The 27939-nt window shown below is 36.7% G+C and overlaps 3 protein-coding genes across 3 annotated transcripts in view; 1 reads left to right on the top strand and 2 right to left on the bottom strand.

Annotated features, from left to right (window-relative positions):
* LOC18027420 (heavy metal-associated isoprenylated plant protein 1) overlaps positions 1-9888 on the top strand; it is a 22046-nt gene extending 12158 nt beyond the window's left edge. Inside the window, exons 2-5 of the mRNA XM_006409765.2 lie at positions 8320-8476; positions 8874-9061; positions 9379-9466; positions 9593-9888. Of these exons, the coding sequence (XP_006409828.2) occupies positions 8320-8476; positions 8874-9061; positions 9379-9466; positions 9593-9888 (729 nt within the window). The remainder of the gene's footprint in view (positions 1-8319; positions 8477-8873; positions 9062-9378; positions 9467-9592) is intronic.
* Positions 9889-14816: 4928 nt separating this feature from the next.
* LOC112081511 lies at positions 14817-15878 on the bottom strand. Its single transcript, XM_024148270.1, has one exon. The coding sequence runs from the start codon at positions 15876-15878 to the stop codon at positions 14817-14819; it is 1062 nt and encodes a 353-aa protein (XP_024004038.1).
* A 5322-nt stretch (positions 15879-21200) lies between these two features.
* Positions 21201-23455, bottom strand: LOC112081510. The gene is made up of 3 exons (XM_024148269.1): positions 23294-23455; positions 22946-23192; positions 21201-21691 (listed from the first exon to the last, which is right to left on the bottom strand). Exons 1-3 carry the CDS (start codon positions 23453-23455, stop codon positions 21201-21203), a joined length of 900 nt encoding a protein of 299 aa, XP_024004037.1.
* Positions 23456-27939: the final 4484 nt, after the last annotated feature.

The raw sequence follows: 27939 nt of genomic DNA, 5'->3' as shown, positions 1-27939 counted from the left end.
AGTTTTCAGTCACTCAAGAGAAAGCTAAATGAAACCTGGAAGGAAGTCTACCATGCAACCTCAGCAAACCTCATGATGTCTCCAAAAGCTCATTCTTAAAGATAATTTTCGTGTTCCCTAAGACTCTAAGTCAAAAAGCGGTTTCCCCTTTCCCGAAGAAAAAAATGAAAAACAGAAAAAAAAAAAGAAAGAAAAGAAAGGAAACCAAGAGCCTAAAGAGTCTTAGAAGCCGAAATCATTTAAACAAATGCGATAGGTATTCACTTAAGGAGTTATGGATTCAAAACCTGGACAAAAATCCAAGTGTGGGGAAGGAGATCCTGAAGAAACGAGATCAGAAATCTTGAAGCAAGGAGAATGTGACTGGAAACTGTAGGTATCCACAGCTCTATCCTCTCTTGCTGTTTTGTATAATATTCTGTCTCTCCAGAAAAATGTAACCCTAAACACATCAAACCTCACCACTAAACAGCTTTTTGATACCTAACCTTGAATGCCTTGTTTAATATCCTTTTGATGAGAATCACTGAAACATTTAATGAATGTTAAGATCTAGTTTACTGGAAGTTAGTTCTAAGTGTGTGGATTTTTGCATGACGAATTAACGGATTAGTGATGTCTGTATTTTGGTGAGAATTTTCTAGACTTGATCTGATTGATGCATTGTCCATAACTAAGGTCTAGAAGTTTGGTTTCTGATATTTTTGAGTTCCCTCTCATTTATGTTGAATGATATTTTTCTAGATTGGATCTTGTTTTGTTTGAGGACAAACAAAGTCTAAGTCTGGGGGAGTTGATAACACCATATTTGTACCCATTTTCATCATTGATTTCAAATGCTTTTTCAAAGGTTTTAATCAGATTTAGGAACTTTTATTATGTTTTCTCTATATTTGTAGTTTTAAGGCTCTTTTCAGGAAACTTAGCAAAAAAAATGGCAAAATGGAAGAAATCCACATTTTTAGCTCAGAGTCAGACTGTCAGAAGCTCATCCTCAAATTAAGACTTTCTCACCGTCTGATCCAGCTTAAATTTGGAGACATTCAAGAGGAGACAACCAGCTTTCCATAGCACTTTACATTAGGAAGATCCAACGGTGCAATCAAAAGATACATGGAGAACAAGTTGACCAAATTCACTAGTCCCGGAAGACTCTCCCGCGGCAAACATGCAAGAGAGAACAGGAGAATTTCGAAAAAGTCTTGTCTTAGGACAAGATCTTATTTGAACTAAGTCTTTTTCTTTGCAAAGTCTAGCTAAGGACTATAAATCAAAGCGCTTGATGGGAGGCAACCCATTTAGGTACTTATTTGTTTCAGTTTAACTCTCTTTTTTTTATTGAAGTTTGTTTTTCTTATTTTAGATAGGCCTTAGTATGCATCTAAAAAACAAAAAGGAGAAGAAAAGGGAGCTGACCGATATTGGTTATGATACCTCGTGGTTATGGTATTTCGTGGAATGATGAATTTGGGTTTGGATTATTATATTGGTTATGGCTAGATAAATTCATTGTCATTTGTATTCATCATGATGAATACCAATATTGACTTTATATTCATCCATATATTCATAAATGTGACTTCCACAATTTGGAATTTCATATATTTATCAAAATTTTAAAATAACTATATCAGAAAAATAAGAAAATAAAACAAAAAAATGACAACAAATATAAAAATTGTAAATAGTTTTTTTTTAAAAAATTATAGATGCTATCATTAAAAAAAAAAGGACAATTCTCAAAAATGGCCTAAAAAAATCAATCTTCTAAAAGAGATCCCCTTTTTTTACAGGGACAAATATAGCATTCATTAAAACAAAAAAACACAATTAGTTCTAATTCTATTTCTCTTCCATGAAAATCACAAATCTCACAAAAACCTTCACTGATCGCTGATAACACCGTATTTGTACCCATTTTCACCATTGATTTCAAATGATTTTTCAAAAGTTTTAATCAGTTTTAGGAATTTTTATTATGATTTCTCTATATTTGTAGTTTCAAAGCTCTTTTCAGTAAATTTAGAGAAAAAGATGGCAAAGTGGAAGAAATCCATTTTTTGGCTCAGAGTCAGACCGTCAGAAGTTCAGCCTCAAATGAAGACTTTCTAACCGTCCGATCCCGCTCAAATTTGGAGAAATTCAAGAGGAGACAACCAGCTTTCCATAGCACTTTACATCAGGAAGATCCAACGGTGCAATCAAAAGATACATGGAAAATAAGTTGACCAAATTCACTAGTTCCAGAAGACTCTCACCCGCGGCAAACATGCGCATTTTACCTGTCCCGGAAGACTTTCACCCCCGGTGGACCATTTCCGAGCCACAAGGCTCAACATCAAAGCCCATTTCGCCATTCCTCTTCGGAGAAGTCCTAAATGAAACCTGGAAGACCTTAGGACTTATAAATACATTTTTCAGCAGTCCTAAAGGGTGTGTGCTCCTGTAATGAGATTTTGAGCCACCAAACTTTGTTTTTCTAGGGTTAGGCGATGGGGAAGGGTATTTTTCCGTGGATCCATTTTCCTTCTCCTTTTTTTATCTAATTAACTTTTCTGTTTCATCTTTTGCATTCTTTCATGTCTTTTATCATTACTTGCATCATGTAGATCTGTCACAGAGAGTTAAGTTGTTTAAGAGTTTTCGATTGGCATATATGTTCGATTAGGATTTCTAAGTTTCTAAACCATATTCTGTATCTCTTCTCTTCTAAGTTGTTCATATTGCATGAGAGTAGATTCATGACCTATTCTCTGAGCCTAGGATCGATCAGAGCAACGAGAGTGTTGTATCAGATCATCCATACCTAGCTTCAGAAGAACATAGTTGCCACAGGAGTCGAGAGCTACCTGTAGGGAAGATGTGGGCAGACGAATTCAATAGTTAATACATGATCTGATTTATGGCATGAGAGGGAGAGTTAATTGTCAGATTTAAGTGATTAGTTATTAAGATGGCGAGAGTTGGTTAATCATACACATGTCTATTTTAGTTCCATGCAGATCCCAGAAATAGATGAAGATAAATCGCCCGGAGGCTAATTGGAAATGCTTTGACATCGATTAGAGTAAACCGGAGAAGTCTAAATCACCACCTATGAGTTTAGAGTCTATAGGTTGAATCGACATCCTTGAGATATTCTTTTAACAATTCATTTGCATTGCATTTTATTTCTCATAAATATTAGATTAGGTTTAGTTTAGGATTCTTAACAAAAAATCTCCGAACCCCCATGAGTTTATGAGTTTGCTTGCTCTCCCAGTTTGGTGTTTCTTGCAGATTAGACAACTTCCCTGTGGATCGACACCATAAGTCCTACAACGTACATCTATGCACTTGCAGACACTATGGTTTTATAAATTGAAAACTTTTTAGGACCAATTGGCCTGTAAAAAACACAATCCTAGGCCCGCACCCATCAATCGCCTCTCGACTTCCATCTTTGTCAGAATGTCATCTGGAATTTGACGGAATCATCGTCGGAGTTAGCAAGTCTTCACTCTGAAATATGAGATAATCCCAATTTGATCTCCTTCAAACAATTTTTCAACTTCTTCGAAACTTTAATCGAAATCTCAAATTTTAAGGAAACTATAGTGGTTTAGGAAAAAAATTGGGGGGTTTTGAAAATTTTTATGCTCAAACTATAGGTCGGCAAAAAAATTTTCTTGAATCTTAAATCATTTTAGAACCATTACCAAACTGCAGATCATCAGAATTCGAAACCCAGGTCTGAATTTCAATTCGGAAGGCCTCCCTAATATTCAGGAATGATTCATAGTGGTTTAGGAATGTCTTCCTGAATCATTAGACCTTCAGGAATACCTTTAAGATGTTTATGTATTTGTTGTTTATATACCTACAAGTCTCAATAGTTTGTTTTAATCTTTGTATCATCCACTTTTTTTTTACAGTTTTAATTATATATGTTTACATGTACAAACATGGACAAGTCTTTCCGTGAGAAGTTTATTAGGATGATTTTGGAAGCCTTTCCTAAAATATTAAGATACCTTATTGAATTTTCAATTCAAGAAGACTTTCCTAAGTTTCAGGAAGGAATTCGTAATAGTTTAATAAGGTCTTCATAAATAATAAACCATCAATGATCACGTTTTAAATATCTCTTAAATATTTCGAGTGTATGAAATGTTTATGTATATGTTGTTTAACAAACCTTTTCTCTTGATTTGATTGGGTCTAAGACATTTTGTGATGAATGAAGATGATTGGATATCATTAAGAAGCAAGTAGGTTTGTAATACTTTTGAAGAGTATGTTGATTCAGACCAAAAATAAGTTGCTTACATTTTAATTTCAGACCAAACTACAGATTGTTAAACTTTTGGAATCCATGTTTGAATTTTCAATTAGGGAATGCCTCCCTAAATATTCTGGAAGGATTCATAATAATTTAGGAATGTCTTCATGAATCGTATATCTTTCAAAAAACAATAAAACAAAGAAAAATAAGCAAGTGATCTATGTATTTTGTGAAGACGATGAAGCCAAAATTGAAATCTTTGACGATTTACTGATAAAAGGATGTGTCGTTCCTGTTAAAGATATAGGAAGAGAAGTGTATGGTGATTCATACAGATTGGAGAGAGACCCAAAGTTTTTTCAAGATAGAGCAATTCTTAACCCGAGAAATGCAGACATGGGATTACTAAACGAATACATATTGTCGGAAATACAAAGTAAACATATTTAACTCTTTATAAATATATGATCTTACATTTGAGCTTCATATCTTTATTTTAAGTTATACCTTAGTGAACTTTGTTTAACATTGTTCTAGGTGAGGAACATACATATTTTAGCCTGGACAGTATTGATAATTCTGATAAGGGTAAGACTGACAAAAAAGTCTACACCCAGAAGTATCTTAATAGTATTAAGATCTCAAGATTACTAACCATAGATTGAAATTGAAAATTAGAACACTTATTATGTTGCTTCGGAATATTGACCCTAGAGGTGGTTTATGCAGTAGAACAAGACTCTTGGTAACATAATCGGCCAAACATGTTATTCAAGTTAGCCACATAACTGGTGAGTATATTGGTCAAAAGGTCTTGATCCCACATAACCGGGACAAGGTTTCCTTTTAGAATGAAGCGCATATAATTCCCATGTAGCCATCGCCTATGCAATGACCATCGATAAAATGGAATGACATGCTTTGCAAAAGGTTGGACTATATTTACCAAAACCTGTATTTTCCCATGGACAACTTTATGTGGCTATATTATGTATTACTTCGAGAGCTGGTTTGAAAATTCTGATAACGTATTCTATGGGTAAGCCACAAACCAATACTTTCAACGTTGTATACAAGGCCGTCTTTCAGAATGTAAGGAAACGATTGTTAATTTTATTTGTTTTGGTTTAGACTTTTACTAATAAAATAGTTTGTTTTAATGATACTTTAGTTTACTAATGCTTTAGAATTGATATTCTTTCTCTTTTTCCAATAATGATTATCTAGATTGTCGAGAATCGATATTTTTATTAAACATAAAAGAAATCGAGTACAAAACCATAATGGTGTTTGAAAAGTACACACTGAAACAAACTGCAACTTAAAGATTTGCAGTATTGGAATGTTGTACACATAACGATAATGGTCACGATTGATACAGTGATGAGTTTTTTCAAAAGTATTATTATCCAACTATCAAAATTTATGGGTTTATTAACGATATAGATCACAATACCATTATCCAACTATCGAATTTTTTATTATTATAAAAAATAAATAAATAAAAAATTAATAATAGTTAGAATTGTTAGAACAAGAGAATATTATAATATATAATTTCAAAAGATTATATATAACTTACAAACCTCTTGCTTATCAATGATCACTTCTACAAATTTTGTAATCAGCTTCGTATACATCGCAAACCCGCGTTTGGCGCGAATCCTCACCTAGTTAAATGGTAATTATGGGTATATTTATTTAAATGAATGATGATTGATGACTAATTTTTTAAAAATGAAATTAAGACCAAAATTTAATGATTAAAACCTTAGTTGTCATGAAAATCATCAAACATATATAGGCAATTTCTATGAAACGGAAGAAATAAAAATAGGACCTTTGTTTTGGGCAAAAAAGAAATTGGACCTTAAAATCATGATGTCTTGATCTGTTTGGTTTTGACAAATCCGAAATTTCATTATTCGGAAATGTGAAGATGATAACTTGATGTCCAAGCACACTTTAAAAAGCAAATAACAACTTTCAAGAATAACCATGGTTTATTGTAAATTAAACTAATGTTAAGTTACTTTTGGACCACACTCAAGAAGAAAAACGGTTAATTCAATAAACAACCAAGCAGATGCATCATTATAGTCCGAAGGACATTTTGTCTATTTATACTCAAAAGAGAAAGATTGTTTGGCCGGATCAATCGCTTTCCAAGATGGCACTTTGGCGTTTGAAGATGCAGCTTTAGCGGCTGGTTATGGAACATGATGCTCTAATTTCTGCAACTATAAATTGGCTGCTTCGGGTATTAGAGAAAGAGTAAGAGTCTTGATAAGATCATAGTGTAGTAAGTGTTGGTGGTACGCTCCGCTCCCCGGTCCGGATCGGCTAGAGACCGAGACCGGCCCAATTAACCCCGGTTTACGATGGTCTTAGCCGAAGTGGGCCAGACCTGACAGCGCGGCTCATTAGAGAGAAGCCCAGCGACGAGAGGCGGTGAGAGCTGAACGAAAAGCCCTAGAACGTCTCTTCGTTTGTATACTATAAATAGTAGAATTGTTACTGTAGAAAGGATATTTTTCGGACCCGGAGAATAGAGACCTGAACATTGTATTGAGTTCGCTGAGAATCCTCCGAACTGAACGAACTGTAACTGAGAACTTAATAAAATCTGATCAACTTAAGATCTTTCGAACTCAAATTACCGGACCGACCTCAAACAGTTGAATATAGTAATCAATAGTAAGAAGAAAAAAAACTTGTAAGCATAAAAACCTGTTCTTTGTTTTCTCTAGCACATGAAGTGGTTCAAAGTGAGTCTAAGTAATAGTGAAGGACTGAAGGGTATTAGATGTGTCACTTATACCTTCTTGTTGAAATCATTATCTGAATCTGGTGGATTATGAATAGAGTTTTGAGAGAACCTAACGACCCTAGCTAACAACAAGCGTAAACTGGTTAAATTTATGTGTGTGATCCTTTCTATCTCTCTCACAAGTCACATCTTCTTTTTCTCCTTTAGGGTGCAAAGAGTCCTTACACTTGACTTACTATTGTATAAAGATTTAAAATTTTCTAAATAACTTACAAACTCTTTGCCGTTTCAAAATTAATGATGGTTATATAAAACTTTGTATCGCCAAATCTCATGTTTTTAGCCGCCATAATGCTATATGCGAACGCATCACTGAATATGGTATAATGTCACCAAACACATGCTATAAGAAATCAAATTTTTTTTTTTTTTTGGCTTTGATTTCTCTGTCACTTAGTCTCAACTTGTTAATTTGTCGTTGATCACATATGAAATAAATACCCCATCATATATTTCTGTCATAATTAACTTTAGTAAAGGCCACTATAAACAATTTTATTTCAACACCAAAGTATCTCTTATTAGCACCCATATAATGAAATTTTGTGATTCTACATTCGAAAGACCAGCGGCAAAGATTTTTCCGCTAAAATAATTTAATTTGGTCATTTTCTTACCCATTAAGGTGAGCACATTTCTTTCTTTTTTTCAATCTTAAGAGAACAAAAAGGTCTTGATATCAAATCGCAAAAATGTTTTAGAAATTTCATCAAACATCCAAATACCATACCATACCATAGCACACAGCGACAATAAGGTTCGTGCAAGAGAGGAAAAAAAGGTAATAGTCAGAACTTTATTATCCTTCATTAAATGCTGAGTTTGTGATATTTCAATAAATAAATTTCTGATTGGTAAGGATTTTTTACTTAAAAATAAAAATTGAAATAAGAAAACAAAAAAAGCAACGTGAGGAAGTAGAGAGAGAGAGGAACAAAAAGTGTACGGACTCTGTGCATATTCCCCCATAACCTCCCACACTCTCTCGCCGCCTCTCCAGTTTTCGTCGTCTTCTACATTTTTTCCCAAATCTCTTTGAATCCGTTAGAAAAAAATCTCCAGGAAAACTCGAAAGCATTGATTCAGGTTTCGCACACTCCCAAACTCGTTCTCTCTCTCTCTCGCTCTCTCCAGCGATTCATCAAATGCGTCTCGGATTTTGATTTTTTTCTTCTGGTTCATGAGATTTTTTTTTTGAGTTTTTTCCGGTTTTTGATGTTTGCAGAAGAAGATGGAGACGAAAACGGTGCTTGAATGTGAGCAAGGACATGCGGAGAAGAAAAAGGGACATGATACGTCGCCGGTCACCGTCGTTCTCAGCGTGGATTTGCATTGCGATGGATGTATCGCGAGAATCGTCACTTTAGCTCGTCGCTTAGAAGGTCCGATTTCTCATTAAACCCTAGAAAATCAAAATCGAGTATCCCAAAAAGATCTTTAATATCGATCGTGTCATGTTTTTGTCTCGTTCTGTTTTCCTCTGCGCTTGAGTTTTTCCCATCTAGATCGAGCACTCCAAAACCTTCAATGGTTTATCAGTTTCTGTTTTGCTTTTTCCTGGATCTAAATTACAGAATCGTAACTCTGTTTTCCGCCATTTAAACGCAGCAACTGTGAGGAAGTTGATCTCTAGTGTTTTTGGATTTGTGCGTCTTCGTATCATGAGAAAACTCCTTAGGATTTTCCAGGAATCTAAGAAGATCTTTTGGTAGTGACTTAACACAACAAATTGCAATCGATTTGCTTCAACACTCTTTTTTTTTCTTGTAATTGTTTCAGGTGTTGAAACAGTGAGAGCAGATCCTGTTACGAACAAGCTTACTCTGATTGGATTTATGGATCCAGTGAAGGTTACAGAGCAATTGCAGAAGAAGAGCATGAAGAAGATTGAGTTGTTATCTCCAAAACCAAAGAAAGAAACAAAAGCAAACAGTGACACAAAGGCTGATAACAAGAACAAGACTATGGTTAGGCTCTAATTCACCTTGAAAACACATTCATTGCATGCGTTTATAAGACTCGATTAATTACAAAAACACGTCTCTCTCGAAAAACCAGATAATGATTAGTGACTATGTAAGACTTGTATCAAGAGTTTGATGTCTCTCAGACTTAACTTGCGTATCAAGTAAACATTCTTCTTCTGTGATTACTCATTTGTAGATAAGTATTGTAGCCATTATCATCTGTTTGCTCACATGGGTTAACTAGTTTAGCCTTTCTTTCTAAATAAACACCACAAAAGGGAATTTATGACAACTGCTCTTGGCTTTCTTGTCTTTAGGTTGCTGTGTCCACAGTGATACTGAAGCTAAATTGCGCATGTGATGGTTGCATCAAGAGGATTCACAAGACTGTCTCTAAGACCAAAGGTCAGACTTTTTTCACTCCCTAAAGTGTGATAATTGATGAAACTGTTCGGGTTTTGGTATTGACTCATACAGAGCTTAATTTTGCGATTTTTTTTTGTAACGGCGTTTGAGTGTATTTATCAACAGGAGTCTACCAAGTCAAAATCGACAAGGAGAAGGAAGTGGTAACAGTCATGGGAACGATGGAAGTTAAATCTGTGACGGATAATGTGAAAAGGAAGCTGAAGAAAACAGTCCAGGTCTTGCCTGAGAAGAAGAAGGACAAGAAGAAGGACAATGCAGAGGGAATCACCAAAGTCGACGGGTCTCCGGGTCTACCATGCTATGGTTTCAACCATGGGCTTGGGCCTTACGGTTTTATGGAAGGCCCACTTACGGAGTTTTTCAGAGAGGAGGATCAGAGCTTTTGCTACGTTATGTGATTTTGGAGGAGGTGACAAAAGATCTGAGTATATCACAGAATCTATATTGGAGGCGTATATATAACTAGTAGTGAACAGACAAAGAAAAAAGAAACTAAAGTTAGGAGAGATATATTTTGGTGATGGTCTATAAGACTGTATCACATTATATGAGTAAATTAAAGGATTCGCTTTTATATATTGTAATGGTAAATTTAGAGTCGTATACATTTAGTAAAAGATTACTCATTATATATTAAGATAGCAAAAAAAGGGATGTCATAAGAGTTCTTTCTCCTTTTTTTAATTCGTTTTTGAGTTCTATGAACTGGTTTACCAAGCACATTAGAGAAAGAACCACAGCTTTCCCAGTCACTCTCAACTTCACAGTATATACTACTTATAGCAACTGCTTTACCTTTACTTTTATATATACCAATCAAGCTCTCACTCACTTCACTTATAGGCAGCATGAACCATTTGTTTCTTTAAACTTATTTTGAATGTATTTCATTTACTAAATAGGGGTCTTCGGCTTTTTGGTTTTTCTTTTCTGAATATTTTCAATTTCATAGGTTTTTTCTTATAAATTAATGTAATCTAGAAAGGGTGTACAAATTAAAAAGAATAATAGAATGAACATTTCAAAAAAAAATGCAGTAATAAATGTAGTATATATGAATAACATAATGAGACAGATTTGTTTTTAAGAAATCACAGAAAAAAATGACACATCATCATGATAATAATTTGAGATTTTTTTTGTTTCTTTTCATGTTCGTACCCTCGCAACATTCAGCGTCTCATTTGTGGTTGCTCCTCACATGACTAAAACATATGATGCATGTTTGAGATGTTTCAGATTTTGACTGTTTTTAATAAATTTCTCCTTAGAAGTGCAAATAGAGATGTAATAAATAAAGATATTTGAAAAAAAAAAATCAAAGTGGTAACAAAGAAAGTTATAAATTATGGCAACATCAGGATTTAATTGAAGGAAGAGAGTATACAGAATAAGAAACTTTCAAAAAAAATATTACTAGGATTATCAAAAAAAAGAAATTTTTTTTCTTTTTCTAGGTGAGTTATATTGTATAAGTATAATATAATTACGTCGACGACATAAAAGGAAACAAATCTTATTTCTTATTGGAAAATATTTGTGTTTCTGTTAATATATGATCTTACTTTCTCCCTTGTCAAATATTTAAGGAAAACAGTTACAAATTACTCCGTAAAATCTTGTCATTTACAGTTTTAGAACTTTATATATAGAGATGTAGAAAAATATTAGTAGTCGAATTAAAGATTTAAAACTTTTTATCTCAATAATTTTATTTAGTGCACAAAAAATGTGCAGATTCTTGTAATATATAAAAGAAAAGCTTCACAAAACTTTTCCAACTTTTTTTACCTCTTAAAAATTGTTGGTGCCACCATATACCTGTGATATATTGTTAAAGATGAGTTCAAAAATTTTTTGTTCTTTTTGATATCCTATAGATCATACTCCAATGAATAATCTATTTTGCATGCATTCGTACCCTCAACATTTCTTGATTGTCATCATGCACATTCTCCTTGATGTTCCATATACATCATACTATACTGGTTATGAATACCATTGCTATAATATGACTAGCTGTATTGGCCAAAATAACTTTAAAATCTTTTAAATTAATTATATCTACATTCGAAAAAATCTCTTAAACCGGTGACATCCATCTTTGTGGTTTTTATTTGCAAAATGATAAAGCTAACATTTACATATTTCATTCTTTTTTTAACTAATCATTGTAATCACTGACCGTTTGATCCCTCCGAATCGTCATATAATAGTAAATATATTTGTGATCACATTTGTCATGCTAAAGACCTAATGTCATGTTCGACATTCTCCATGCTTAGCAACCGTCTAACAGTTGCAATTACCTCGTACATGACTAAACTATATTATGCATATTAATTATGGTTGTTTCAGATTTTGATTGTTCGTAATGGATTTGTCCTTGAGATTGCAAATGGAGACGAAATAAATGAATACATGTGAAAAGAAAAACTCAAAATAAAGATGTTTGACAAAAACAAAACCTCCCATTTCGATTTAACTGTATTCCATTTTGATTTAACGATACTACATATGGGTTAAATCATTCAGAAAACTTACTTGAAGCATTTCTACATTATAAATATAGTTTTTTTTTTTGAACATTTTCATTGCATTAAAATTAAATGAAGCAAAGGTGTTTGAATGTTACTATACAAGCCAACCTTAATTTGAAACTCATAATAGAAGAACCAAGATGAAATAAAATAGAACGATAGACCAAACCAGTGATAATACGAGAGCCCGGCGTCCAAGATAGCGATAGAAAAGCCGGCCCATAAAGCCCAAAATAGTCCCGATCCAAAAGAAGCCCACATTGCCTAACCGTGATGCCCTAACCAGAAGGAGGTAACGAGAACAGTCTTCAGAAAAAGAAACCAAATCGGATCTGATACCGACTAGATTCAAAGAAGAGAGAACCAAAGCTGCATGTAATCACTTGCCCAGGTTTGGTTTTGACAGCGAAAAGCTGAAATTCGATTCCTGATGGTTGAAGAGATAACTCGGGACACAACTTCAGGAGGACGGAGAATGTTGCGATGGAGTCTTCCATTTCTCTCATTCCAGATTTCGTAGATGGATGCTTGCCAAGATAATTTAGCGAGATAGATTAGATGCTTGTTACCAGAAATCGATGATAAATCATCAATAACACCAGACCAAGAGTAGTGAAGGCTTGCCATGCCGAACTTCGTGGCAAAAAAATGCCAAATGGAAGCCGAGTAGTCACATTCAAAAAGGAGGTGGTTCCTTGATTCATTTGCGCGGTTACAGAGCAGGCATAATGGATCAGTTTGGAGACCCCAGGATTGTAAACGATCGCGAGTAGGGCAGCGATTCAGCAAGAAAAGCCAGGCCGTGCATTTGTGCTTTGGGATACCTCTTTTGATCCAGATTAGTCGATGCCAAGGGACAATGGGATGAGGATCGCGAATACAGTGATAGATAGAAGACGAGCATAAGGAGGATCTAGCTCTTCCTTCAATAACCCATTGGAGAGTATCTTCATTTGAACTAAGTTCAACAGAGGTTAAATGGAGGTGGAGCTGCTCCATTTTCTCAGATCTAGCAGGGGAAAGAGACCATCCATTATGCCTCCAAACCGAGGAAACCGTCACCGTCAAAGGGATACCCGAAAAGCGGGGGCCTTGCTCCCCGATGAATTCGATGAGAAGGCCATAAGGAGTCCATGGATCGAACCAGAATCTGCACCTGGAGCCAATACCAGGAACCATCGTAACCCATTGGATAATCACACTTCTCAGACGCAGAAGCTGCTTAAATAGCCAGGTATGGCTCTGCTTTTCCTTAATTTCCCATATGCTGGAGTTTTTAATGACATTCTGGTGGATCCAGGCCACCCAAATTGATTCAGAGCGAAAGAGAAGGAGCCAGAAAAACTTGATGGAGCATGTCTTGTTCCAAAGCAGCAAGTTCCTAATGCCAAGCCCACCCTCTGTTTTTAGCGAGGTGACTGTTTCCCAAGAGACACGAGCCGAATACCGACCCTCCAAAGATCCTTTCCAAAGGTAGGCACCACAGAGAGAATCAATTCTTTTTATGCATTCCATAGGAAGAACATATGCACTGCACCAGAAATTTGGAATACCACCAATGACAGAGTTTATAAGAACTTGCCTCCCAGCGAATGATAGATATTTGGCAGACCACCCATTAATTTTTTTCTTGATGCTCAGCAAGAGCGGTTCACAATCCAGGAGCGAGAGCTTTTTAGGCGAGAGAGGGAGCCCAAGGTATCGGATGGGGAGAAACCCAAGAGGAATTCCCGAGCTGGAGGCAATGGCTTGAGTTTCTGAATCACTAAAGCGACAAGCAAAGAAACATGACTTCTCAGGACTCGAGGCAAGCCCAGAAAGCACCCTGAATCTGTCCAGGACTTCCAGAATGGTACGAATAGACGAAGGAGATCCATCAGAGAAGATTAGCAGATCATCCGCAAAGCAAAGGTGAGTCAACTTGGAGTCTTTACATTTAGGATGATACACAAAGGACCCATTAGCAGCTGCATCATTAAGCATTTGAGATAGGACATTCATAGCCAGGCCAAATAATAAGGGGATAAAGGGTCCCCTTGCCTTAACCCTCTTGTGCCTTTGAAAAAACCATGCATTCTGCCATTAATGCTGACAGAAAATGAAGGAGAGGTAACACACGCTGTAATCCATTTGATGTAGGTCTCAGGGAAATGAAGAGCATCTAGACAGTTGATTAGCAAATCCCACCGAATAGAGTCAAATGCTTTAGCAATATCAACTTTTAGGGTAACTCTTTTTGTACCTTTATTTTTATGGTACCCACTGACAATCTCCGATGCAAGTAAGCAGTTTTCAAGCAGCAGCCTACCTTTGATAAGCGCTGTTTGGTTAGGCAGGATCAGCTTAGGGAGGAGAGGTTTTAACCTGGCGACCAACAACTTAGAGATGAGCTTGTATAGGGTGTTGCAGCATGCAATTGGCTGAAAATCCTTAATGACCGAGGCACCAGGAAGTTTCGGGATAAGCGTGAGGATAGTAGAGTTGGCCGCAGCAGGCAAGCTGGAGGATTGAAAAAACTTGGCAATAGAGGTAATAACTTCATCTCCAATAATTCCCCAAGCAGCTTTATAGAATCCGGAGGTGAGGCCATCAGGCCCAGGGCTTTTGTTAGGATTAAGCCTGCAAAGAGTTCTTTTAATTTCGTCATCAGATGGCATCCTAGAGAGGGAGAGAGCATGAAAAGGGGAGCATTTAGCTTGATAAATATCCGAAAGAATTGGCTGGTAGAGAATACCATTAGAAAACATCGGTGGACCCAAGATACTTTGAAAGTGGCTAACCGCGAGTTAACCAATGGCTTCAGCAGTGGAGACAATCTGACCATCAAGCCCAGCCAAAGAGAGGACAGAGTTATAAGCATTCCTTGTTTTGCAGACCTTGTGAAAATAATCAGAGTTTTGGTCACCGGAGGCAAGCCAATTAATGCGGGACTTCTGCTTGAAATACTTTTCCTCGATTCCTTTAAGCATATTAAGCTTATCAATGACTTGTCTCTCTTGCAGGAAGTGGATCGAGCAGGGACACTGAAGCGAAATCAGCGGAGCGGAGGAGACAAGGGCAGAAGCTTCACTGACTCGTTTTTGAATATCCGAAAAATTGTCTTTGTCAAGAGATTCTAGGCCAACTCGCAGAGATTTCTGCTTGAACAGTATAGAGGAGAGGTTGTGATCAACAGAAGGAGTGACACTCCAAGCGTGGGCAACAGTTTCAAGGAAGTCCGGGTGAGAGACAAGGTAGTTGAAGAACTTGTACGGCTTAGAGCCAGCCACAGGCAGAGAAATCTCAAGGCTGATACAACACGGCGCATGATTAGAGAAATCCGGGGCCAGGAATTTCGCAAAGCTGCGGGGGAAGACGGAGAGCCAATCCTCATCAATGAGGGCTCTGTCTAGCTTTTTGGCAATAGGGTTAACCGGCTGCTTATTAGACCAGGTAAATTTTTCTTCTTGGTATCGCAGATTACGAGCCTCAATTTTGTCCAAACAGTCCTTAAAGTCAATCATGGTTGAACTGAACTGGTTAACAGATGGGCAGGAGTGCTCAGATGGATGGAGGATTTCATTGAAATCTCCCCCAATCAGCCAGGGGGAGGAACCAATCAGAGAGGAAGAATGGAGAGTAATCAGATCGATCCAGAGATCATTTCTCTCCTCACTTGTATTGGCAGCATAGACAGCAGTAAAGCAGAAGGCTCTGATACCCGGCCAGGAGACTTTAACAGTCATCGATTGGCGAGAAGAGTGCAAAACATCAACCAGAACGGGACCTTTCCAGATAAGAATAATCCGACCATCAGGGTCATCAGCATGGTTAGAAGCGAAAGACCAGCCAGGGCAAACAGTGTTCATCCAGTGATTCAAACTTGGTTCTTTAATATGAGTTTCAAGTAAGGCGCCAAAAATAATACGGTTAGACAGCAGCCAACATTTAAACAAAAGGTGAAAAAATATATTTTTGTCTAACATAAAAGGGATTAAATTGGGGACTCACCCTTTTAGGGGAGAGAACCCACTGTAGGGGTAGTAGCAGGCAGACAAATTTGAAAAGAGGTGCTACAAAGAGAAAGGGTTGGAATGAAAGGATTATCAGGAGGCAAGGGAGGGATAATTTCTGGGATAATAAGGTTTGATTTTGAGGTTGATAAGTGATGAAGAAGGGGAGAGAAGGGCATTGACGGAGGGGATAAGAGGGAACCACTGGATGAGGACCCATGGGGGTCAGTGGAGGCACAATCCATATGGGAGTCACTCACAACAGGATGAGAAATCTCCGAGACAAGGACTAGCCCCGCAAAAGGTTTTAGGTAAGGGGTAATCACTTGAGATTTTGGCAGGGAAATTGGACTTTCCGGAATGGGAGGAGGCTGCTTAGAAATACTTTTAGCAATCCTTTTAGTAACTGGTTTAAAGACCAAGCCAGAATCAGCAATATCAGAAGATTTAGGGTCACCCACGGAGTCTGCAACAAGAGGATCAGCTGGCTGGGGGGCAGCAATAGGGCCAGATTCATTACCAGTGGACTCACCCCGAAGGATATCAGTGTCCTTATTTCTCTCACTCCAAGAAGCAGAGGGGCAAAGAGCTTCAAGATGACCCAATTCCTTACAACACGGACAAGTAGGGGGAATCCAAGGATAGTCTATGAATAAGGGGATAATCTCTCCATTCTCCCTTTCAATTTCAGCAAATGTAGGAAGAGGTTTGGTACAGTCAGCTCTTATCTTGATGTGAGCGATATTGATGTTAACCATTCTTCTAGTAAAGTCATCGCATTCCATGGGGAAGCCCAATAAGTCAGCAACTCTGCCCAATCCCTCCTGAGTGTATAAGTCGAAAGGGATACCTCTGACGTGAGCCCAGAGGGGGATGGAGGTAAAAGAAGGAGGTTTTACCGCGAGAGACGAGGACCATTGGGCCACATAAAAGAGGGAGTTCCCTATGTGCCAGATCTCTTGCTCAACAATTTTCCTTCTGATGGAAGCATTAGGAATGCGAACAAGCATCGATCTGGAATCAGGCCGAAGGTGGATTTCAAGTTTCATGCCACGACCCCATATGTGAGTCAAGACACTTTGGATGTGACCAAACGAAGGGGTTTTTCCCATAAAAATCCCCAGCACAAAATCGTGATGCAAATCAGCTCCTTTCCTGAAGACCGAGTCAGGGATTTTGACTCTAGAAACTCCATCAGGGGAAAGACTAGGGTTAGAGAATTTTTTCAATTTCTTATCCACAGAGGATTGCATCCTCTGAGCCCAGCTAGAGACTGCGGCTTGGGAGGCTTGGATGACAGAGGCAGGGATAGTAATATCAGTTTTGGGGAGGGGAGACTCAGTCGACGGAAGAGGGGGAAGGGTGTCGACAAGGGAAAAAGCAGGGATTTCCAGTTCAGGCTGAGAGCCATGAAGAGAGGATCCTTCAACCGACGAAGGAACAGTAGCGATTACAGAAGCCGGAGGGGCTTCCTGCATAGTAACATCGATAGATCCAAGATGGGGCTGAGAAGAGCTCATAGGGGAAGAGCAAACAGGTCCATCAGTAGTCAAGAGAGGTTGAGAGACAAGATGTTCAGGGGGAACATTAGTAGGAGGAATACCAATAACCGGCAAACGAGGACAGCCCCATGGACTCGAAGAAGACGGAGAAGTACCAAATCTGATGGAGAGAGCAGCCGCGGATGGCGAGGAAGGAAGAGGGGGAAAACTCAAAAGAGAGCCGGCGTTAGGCGGCTCCAGGGGGGCCGGGCTGAGGGGGCACCGGCCATGAAGGAGGCTGAAAAAAGACCTAAAAATCGCCAACTTTATCGCGGGAGAGAGAAGAGAGAGTCTTTTTTTTTCCTTTTTTAATTTTTTTTTTATTATAAATATAGTTGATGTGTTTCTACCTGATCTATCTTTAGTTGTTGGATTTTTTTTATTGAATATTTTTTTTCTTATATAAAATTCCATTACCTGCCATTTAAGTTCTATGTGTGCCATTCTGTTTCGATTTAACGGCACTGTTAATGTTGAGGAATTAAGATATTATTGAAACCGCTAACAGAGAAAGTATACTTAGTTTTAAATAGCTCATGAGGAACCATGGCACTAAGATCTTAGCCTTAGTTGTTCTGAGAAATTAGGGATTTCAAATCTTTAAATTGGTTTATTACTAATTTAGTTGGCACATGGAAAATTTAATTTTTCAAACCGGGTTGGGTTGATATTTAGGATTAAAATCAACCATCTTCTCCATCCGAGTGAGCCGAGCCGCCTCTGTAACAAACAGAAGAACAGTGGCCATGGCACAAAGCTCAGGGTTAGGAGTGACATTGAGCGCGTGAACGAGTTTAAAAACCCAAACAAACAAAGAGTGGATACAGGAGATTCTTTGCCTTTTATTTTATAGATCTGGTTGATTTTTGGTTTTGATTCCTAAAATCTGGATGGATTTGTCCTAAAATTCTTAGATCCTTCTAGGTCTGTTCTTTGATGCTCATTTGGGTGTCTCTTCTTCAGTCCTTGTGTCAGATCTGGCCGATTCGTTTCCAGCAGAAGCGGTCCTTCAGTTTCTTTTCCGTCTCAGTTATGGAGGTTTTCACCATGGTTGGCTTCTTCTCCTTGCTTCTATCTCTCTTGATGAATATAATGCTTCTCAGGTTTTGTATGTTTGTTTCATCCTTGAATCGTCCATGGCTCCGCTTCATCCTTCGCCGGAGCAGAATAAAGAGGTTCTTTTGATGTCTCATCCGTTTCTCTCGTGTAGCAAGGAGTGTTTTGAATCTTAATCTGATTGGTGTTACTCTATACTCAGATTTGACTTCTGAGTTCTGGATCTTAGAGCATATGTGGTTCATCAGATTAAAATAATATATATTTTTTTCGTTTTTGTAATAAACTTAGGTTATGTTTGAGGTTCCAGTAATGAACCCGTTTATGGGGTTCATCCGGAATTTTATATTAATATTTTTTTTGGGAATTTTTTTTAAAATAAAATAAAACATCACTTATTAAAAAAAGAATACAATATATTGCAAACTATAGAATAATACAATTTATTAATTAAAAAAATACAAACACCCAATTTTTAAAATATAAAAATACTTAAACATTTGTTACACATTTAAGAAGTACCAAACTTATTCCAAAGATTTTTGATTAAATCTGCTTTCAATCGTTCATGTATTCGATAGTCACTGATTTCGTTTCGTTTCGCCATCATCAAATTTGAGACATTTGTCGGCCTATTTGTAGAATACGACATATCGACATACGAATTTCTGCTTCCCTCATCTTGTTGGAATTGTTCTATATTGGCGAGACTGTAGCTATCACATTCATTTTCTACTACCATATTGTGTAATATGATAGAAGCCCGCATAATCTTGCCAATTTTTTCTTTATCCCAAAAAAGAGCTGGATTTTTAATTATTGCAAATCGAGCTTGAAGAACGCCAAAAGCCCGTTCAACATCTTTGCGGACAGATTCTTGAGCTGTTGCAAATAACTTATTTTTTTCTCCTTGCGGAAGATGAATTGATTGTATAAAAGTAGCCCACTTCGGATAAATACCGTCTGTTAGATAGTATGGCAAACGGTACTCGTTACCGTTAACCCAATATCTCACTTTTGGGGCTTCACCATGCAATATGTCATCAAAAACGGGAGAACGATCAAGAACGTTAATATCATTTAATGTACCTGGAGATCCAAAAAATGTGTGCCATATCCAAAGATCTTGTGATGCTACAGCCTCTAAAACGATAGTCGGCTTTCCTGATCTGCGTGTATATTGTCCTTTCCAGGCTGTTGGGCAATTCTTCCATTCCCAATGCATGCAATCAATGCTTCCTATCATCCCGGGGAAGCCCCGTTCTTCGCCAAGGTCCAGTAAGCGTTGGAGATCATCAGGTAAGGGTCTTCTTAGATACTCATCTCCGAACAAGGATATTATTCCCTCAGTGAAATTTTCCAAACATAACAAGGCTGTACTAGCACCAAGTCGGAGATATTCGTCAACTGCATCAGCTGCTGTGCCATATGCCATCATAAGAATGGCTGCCGTACATTTTTGTAGAGCGGAGAGACCTAATCTGCCAGTAGCATTTCTTCTTTGTTGAAAATATGGAACTTCATTGGATAGGCGGTAAACAATAGGAACAAATCCAAGTTCATACGAAAACGGCGTCGGAATGTATGTGGAGGATAGGTTGCATCATCACTGAAGTAATCGTTCCATAAGCGGATGTGGCCTTGTTCCCGCTCTCTTTCAATGTATTTTTTTTTTTTTTTGCCTTTTTTGTGCAAGCTGATTTAACATAGAATCAAACTTGTCATCAAATTTCTGATCGAACATGTCATCAAATGCATCATCTTCAGCATCATCGACTGAATCTTCATACACATCCTCTAAACGATTGCTTGAAGATGCCATAGTGTTTAGGTGTTAAAATGTTGTAATAAAAGAGAGAGAGATGTGTAGAATTGATTTGTGGAGAAATTTGGGTAAAAAGTGCAAACGATGCCTTGAAAATTTTGATAATAAAAGAGAGAGAGGGAGATGTGTAGAATTTGATAATGAAGATTTTGTGCAAACGATTGCTTGAGAATTGTGATAATGAAAAAAGTGTTTAGTAGAGAGCATATAAGTCTTCGAGCGTGTTTGCAAATAGAAGTCTTTGAGAGCATATAAATACACGAGTGGCAATAATAAGATAGTGGGAAACATAAGGTCTAAATTACAACAGAAAATATGTGGATAGTAGAGAATACAACAAAAGCATATGGCCCCTCAAATTTTGTTGCATATAGTCACGGAAGTGTCAGCCATAACCTACCAAAAAAAAAAAAACGTGAAGGTCAGAACAATTATATGAGTAAATCAGACAAGTAAATGAAACATCAAAACAACACACATCCAATCAAAATAACAAGGTCATAAATAAAGCAATCAAAATAACCCAAAGCAAAACATGGTTCATAACCGATAACCAAACATAGTCATACCTAAAGCAAACAAACTTTAAACAAAACCGATAACCAAACATAGTCATACGTAAAGCAAACAAACTTCAAACAAATGGCCAATGACACAACCAAAACAAAACCAAATCACTATGACAAAAGCATATGGCCAATGACAAAAACAAAACAAAATGACAAAGTGCATACAAAAAATAACTTTATGTCATACCTAAAGATCATATATAGCTCTAATTAACTTGGTTTTAAGTGCCATATCTATCTCATTAAGTGGTTCAGTTTTAGCTAAAAGGCTCTCAAGTATCCTCTTGTCTCTAATCTTATCTTTGAGCTCTAGATCCCTTTGTTTCATTTCCCACATGGAAGAAAACTTCTTCATGTCCTTGTTGTCGGCTTTGGCACTTGCTGACTTTTTCACACTGGCCTTAGAAGCTTTCACTTCAGGCGGATGAGCCTCGAACTCTTGGTCATTCTCGCTTGCAGGCATGGAGGTTGTAGACTGAGCCGAGTCTGCCACCTTTCTTCTTTTTGATGACGCACCGTCCGGAGCTTTGCCACTCGTGCACCATTTTTGGTCGTGCCTCAACTCTCTCCATGCATGTTCCAGGCCAAACTTGATGCCGTAGTCATTGAAGAAGATCTCATGTGCGAGCTTCATCACGCCGTTGTCATTCTGACCCGATGATTTCTCCTTTAGTGCAGCTGCGTATGAGCCCACAAATTTGCAAACTTGATCATTTAACCTTCCCCACCGTTGCTTGCATTGAGTCTACTCTCTCCTTGGCAGTCCCTCTAAATCTTGGCTTGCATTGTAATACAACTGAATCCGCTTCCAGAACGAACCTAAACGCTGTTCTTTCCCGACTATCGGGTCCTTGCTGGTGTTGATCCAGGCACTTATGAGGACCAAGTCTTCTTTCGGCTACCATATTTTTCTCTTCAATGCATTCTTCGTTGGCTCTTCTGTGCCTTGCGTACTAAACGAAGGCATTTCCGATGATCCTTAAGTCTATGCACGGTGAGTATGAGTCAGTGTTGTACTGACTGGTTAAAAGGTTGACAAACCCTTCACACGGTGTAACAGAGTTCTGGGAATCCATAGAAAGAGTGAAAGAGTTGATGGTTGGGAGTTGAGATAGCGAATGAAGAAGATAGTGAAAGAGTTTTAAAAGTAGAGTGAATGAAGAAGATAGTGAAAGAGTTTAAAAGTAGAGTGAATGAAGAAGATAGTGAAAGAGTTTTTAAAAAAGACGACAAGGCAAGAAGATAGAGAAAGAGTTTGAAAAAAGAGAGTGAATGAAGTAGAAAGAAGAGAGTGAGTTCAGGAAGTGACTTAAATGACTGAAAAAGTTACACGAAAAAGAGAATGAATGAAGTAGAGAGAAGAGAGTGAGTTGAATGTCTTAAGTATAAGGTATTTAAGTTTTAAATATGGTTGAGTATCTTTTATTTTATGGTTGACTGTCTTATCATTGTGTCTTAATGCCTCAGTGTCTTTTACGTTTAAAGGGATAGTAGTTGAGAGTGTTCTTAAAGTTTTAAAGGTTAACGTTTTAAAGTTTTCTACCAAGTTCTCAACATTTTCGAGCAAATTTAGATATCATTTAACACACAACCTAACCCTAAAATGTCATATCAAGCATAGATAACCAGTCCTAAAGCTAACATCATAAAGCCATTTACCAACTACATTAAAGACGACCAGGCAAGTTACAAGGGAACTAACCTTTACTCGGTGAGCAATATGCCTTGAACTGAACCATGTTTCCGTGGAGTCCATTAAAGATTACCCTCAAACAAAATAAAAAAGACCCATTAGACAACTACATTGATTGAGCCGACCTAAACTTCACTTAAACACTAACCAACTACAGTACTTGAGACATTTCTAAACCCTAAACGTATAGGCAATAGCTGCGATCACAGAAAAGAAAAAAAGGATCAGGAAACTATCACCTTGAGTACTAAGCTGCTCCTTCAAATGCATGACTTCTCCCTTAAGCGTTGATATCTCTTCACGGACTTCTCCCTGAATCGTTGATAGCTCTTCACGGATTTCTCCTATGGCTGGATCGAGAACGTTGCTTCCACTCTGATCAACGCTGAGGATCAGGTCCTTCTGCTGCTCTATCCTACTCACGAGGATCTCAAACTGTTCGGTGACCCCGTCATCCCACCATTGGTGGATGTGATCAAACGTTGCCTACATTCATGACAAACCGTTAGCAAGAACTTAAACTACACATCACAAACCGATGAACTTTTAACAAACCAATACAAACTTAATGAAGACAGAATGCATACCTCGTTGACCCATTCCGGGCAGGCATAGTACTTGCGACCGGCTGCGTTTGCTTTCAACTTCACAACCCGCCCGCAGAAGCACTTCTCCGGTATGCCGTATATGGCATCCGCGTAAGCCCAGTACAAGATTTCCTCAGATGATTCGCTGATATAGCTTGGCATTATCTGTAACAAAAAAAAATACGACCACTTTACTCAAAGTATGAATACGTGAACACAAAAAACAATCGATATTATGGAATAACTAACTAAAAAAGGCAATGTCAAGTAAACCGATCATGTAAACACCAAGAACAATGCAGTTCATCAACGATAATCAGCACAAGTTACTATACTAAACCCGATCATGTAAACAACAACAACAATTCAGTTAATCATCGATAATGGCAAAGTCATTATTGTAATATCATTTATATCAACCAGAAAACGTTTTAAAAAACATTCATATGAACCCGATAAAAGAAAATCTGCTTCGACAATGCCATATGGACTCACACTAATCGTATACACATAATCAGCTTTGTTAATGCATTTTAACATACACACGAGTAATGCATATGGAAGAACTAAACTCCAATTTGAACCCCAAAGAAAAGCCCCAATTAATTCCCCCAAATTGAAAAAACCCTAATTGCTTCGGAAAAAAAATTAACCAAAAGACAGTATAACATGAATTCATATTCGAAAGCAAGTGAAAAACGGTTTAATTTCATTGTATTACACCCCAATTACAACCCCAAATGAAAGTCCCAAAATTTTTCCCCTTTTCATATGAACCCTAATTTCACCGATTTCAATTTCCTTTCAAATCTCCCAAAATATTTCAAATCGTTTTCGTGTTTCAATGAGGTGAAATGACTCGAAATCGACACTAATAACCCAACCTAAACCACCGATTACAGACTTGAAATTTTTCCCCATGAAATCCAAAACCCTAATTTCCCTTTATCGAATGAAATCGGGCAAAAGGAAGAGAAGAAACGCTTACCTCAGCAATAATCACGGAAGCCCGACCCTCGGTTGTCCACTACACCGGCAAAAGTCGACGGTTTCAATGGATTTGACGGAGGTGACGAGAATCGCCATAGGAGAGGAAGAGAGAAAATAAAAAAAAAACTCGGGAAGGAGAAATGATTTTTTGGGAAAAAAAAATTTTCCTTCCCCAAAAATAACGCGAAAATTCCTCCTCTCACGCTTCGCCACGTGTCTGGGATGCAGGTTCATCAAGCTCTTCCGGATGGACCGATCCATCGATTTTGGGCCTTATTTTTTTTTTAAATCCATTTCGCCTTAGAACTCGAGCCAAATCCGTCCAACGGACCACTACTGGACATGGTCTTAGTTTTCGGTTTGTATCTCCTCAGATTTCTAGTTTCTTCAATAATTTAACTTTTTTTTTTAAGTTTAGTTTTTTTTTTATGTATCTTAGTTTCTCCGATCTTTGAGGCTTTGTTTCTGGAGGTTTGGAATCTGCCGGCTTAGTATTTCACCCCGTACGTATCCCACCAATGTATCCTACTTGTAATCGACTTTGATGTTTTAATGAAAAATAGATAAAAAAAAATCATAAAGTATTCTGGATTGCAGTGGTATTTAGATATTATATTTATTTGTTTACATGTCGATAACCCGTTTTGGTTAAGTGACAACCTTTTTTCATCAAAATATCCTACCAAATTTTAGTATACACGAGTTCATGTATCTATAGATTTGAACAAAAAGTGCAAAATCCATCAATATCGAAAACAAGAAAATGATAATCAAATAAAGACCGTGTCGGACCAGCCCTAAGTTAGCGGATGAATGAAGTATAGCTTTCAAATTAAATATGGACTGTTGACTACTAGCGACATTATATGCGTTTTTTTCCCAACTTTGTAATAAGATTTAATAAAAATGTGGAATTATTTATGCAATCATATGTCTAGTCACTAGGTCACATTATGTCAAGATGGTGTTGCAATACGAAGTTGTAAGATATTATCAACAAATTTCCTCCTTGGACTGACGTTCATGAGTACCTTTTTTGGACAATGACCTATCTATTGCAACATGTGTTTTGTGTTAAATGCCGACTACTATTACGACAAAAAACAAATGCAGACTGCTACTTTTATATATGGTAATTTTTATTTCTAGACACGATTATAGTTGGTACGAGGTGATTAGTACATATATGTGAATGTGTATATATTTCATTGTCGACTAGGTTCGTTCGACGAAGGATCCGGAATTTATCTTAAAAAGATATAAAATAATCATAATTGAATTTATAGTATTATACCTTTTTCCCCCACATATATCAATTTTAGTAGTCATCATTAGTGAAAAAGACAAAGTTTAAAATCTCTTGTGAAACGGTATCCACCATCTTAATTAACCAATTAGGTTTTATTTGTCTCAAGATAGTTGTTTCAGCATTTTCCAGATCGATATATGATATTTTGGAAAATGTTCCAAAATCTTGTAGAACACTTAACTAACTATTAAGATCGATTTTAGTAAAATTTGAAACATTCAGAAAAGTTTAGTTTCAGTAAATTAAGGATGTGTAAGTAGCTTAGTGTAAACATGTCTTGGATGTTGATAAGAATCCTATATCTGAACTGTTTAAAGGGAGTTATAGAATTTCGGTTAATCCACTCATTGTTAATTAATTTTAAGTTGAAAGTCTAGGAAACTTAATATGATCAGTGTCTCTTTTTTTATCTAAGCAGGGTGACATAAGAAAGAGTGTATTACCAGCCCTAAATTGGAATTCAGTTTGAAATAGACTGATAAAAGCCATCATTTCAAGGGAACGTTTTAGATTTCCATATCTAAAGTTTAATAGGATTAACACTAATATATAAGAGATTTGGGGTAATCCAGTCATTGTCAATTAGTTTTGAGTTGAAAATTCAAGAAATTTAATATGGAATCAGAACCTTGTTTGTTCATCCACGTAGAATAGCCAAAAATTTGTTATTGGTCCTAGAGTGAGCTTCGATTCAAGATAGACTGATAAAAGTTATTATCTTGAGAGAACGTGTTAGGATCACACATCAAAAAAAATTAAAGAGTATAAAGCATTTGGGTCAATCTATTCATTACAAATTAGTTTTGAGTTAAAAACTCAGAAAACTTAACATTGAAATATCTAAATTTAATTTATAAAAAACATAGATCCTTAGTTATTTACGAAATGTGATATGTTATTTTTAGATATCCATGTTTTTTTAGATCGATCTTTTCCATGTTTTTTTTTAAGTATCTTCAATACGTTTAAATGGGTCATTTAATTGTTTTTTTGTTAAAGGGTTTTCATATTAAAATTAAAATACGTTTAAATGGGTCATTTAATATTACACTATAATCTTAATATATATATATATATATATTATTTTCAGATGGTCAAATTGGCTTTGTAGTAATTCTACAATTTTTAGAATCTATGACAATATATATTTCGTTATTTTGAGTCGGAATCATTTTAATGGCATCACATGTACATCTATTCTAGCTATGATAATAGTACAAAACCGACCACGTAATTGCATGCAGAGACACACAAAGCACAGTACTACGACACAGTTCATAAGGACACAATACTGTTTATATTTAGAAATGACATTTCAAACCCTCAGTTAATGGTGAAAACCTACAATATCATGGATTGAACGTGAAAAATATGGGGGAAAGGTAAAGATGGTTATGGATATGTCATATGTGTTCAAGAAGAAGATATGATCATTTTGCTACGAGCTAAGTGTCAACGGAGAAGCCTTGCTCAAGTTCGTTCGGAGTTGGAAATCTTCGTTTGGGTTATGAAGAATATTGTTTTGAGTGGATAATTTTATTAGGTCTTTAACTGAGACAAGTTATTTTGAAGTGATAAAGATGATAGAACATGTTCAACCTTTCGGAGTGTTGCAAAATTTTTCCAATTTGTTGGCAAATTCTGCTCTCTCTAAGATCATATTATCGATAAGACTTAATACAATTCTTTTTTATGATTCGGTTATTGAAATTGAGACTAAACCTACAATTCTTATTCGATGTTAAAAAGACTAATTAAGTTTTGGATATTTGAGTATTTATCAACAGTAAAACTAGTATTATAGACGATCCCGCAGCATTAGGATTACCAACCATGGTAAATTCTTCGTCAATTTAAATGTGAGGTTAAAAACATTTTTTTCTTTTTGCAAATTCATCACAAACTTGCTGTAAGATAAGAGGATATTCTCCCGCGTTTGTGAATTATTCTTTTATGAATTTTGTTTCAAGCGTCCATTTATGAATATCAGATAACAACAACTGATTCTAAAATCAAATAGAAAATTGTATACCTTCTTTACTACAAGCTAAATTAAGCTAACATCGATACTTTAGTTGTTAATGCAAATTTTACGGCCATTTTATAAAAACATTTCAACACATCTGTCATTTGAGTTTTATATAAGGGCGGATCTATGTGGGTGCAGTAAGTCCCAACTAGAATCATTAATATTTTCGATTGTTGTGGACGTGGTAAAAGAATATTTTTTTGACATGACAAATATCTCACTCTCTTGCTGCCAAGTTACTTTGTCATGTCAAAAAAAAAATTCTCTGAACATGCATATTTTTTTTGCTTTTTTCTTCCTCTTTTTTTTGATAAAGGC

Source organism: Eutrema salsugineum, unplaced genomic scaffold (assembly GCF_000478725.1).
Source record: "Eutrema salsugineum unplaced genomic scaffold, Eutsalg1_0 scaffold_10, whole genome shotgun sequence".
NCBI lineage: Eukaryota > Viridiplantae > Streptophyta > Magnoliopsida > Brassicales > Brassicaceae > Eutrema > Eutrema salsugineum.
Note: the sequence above shows the minus strand (reverse complement) of the source record. Positions and strands in the feature narration are given on the sequence as shown.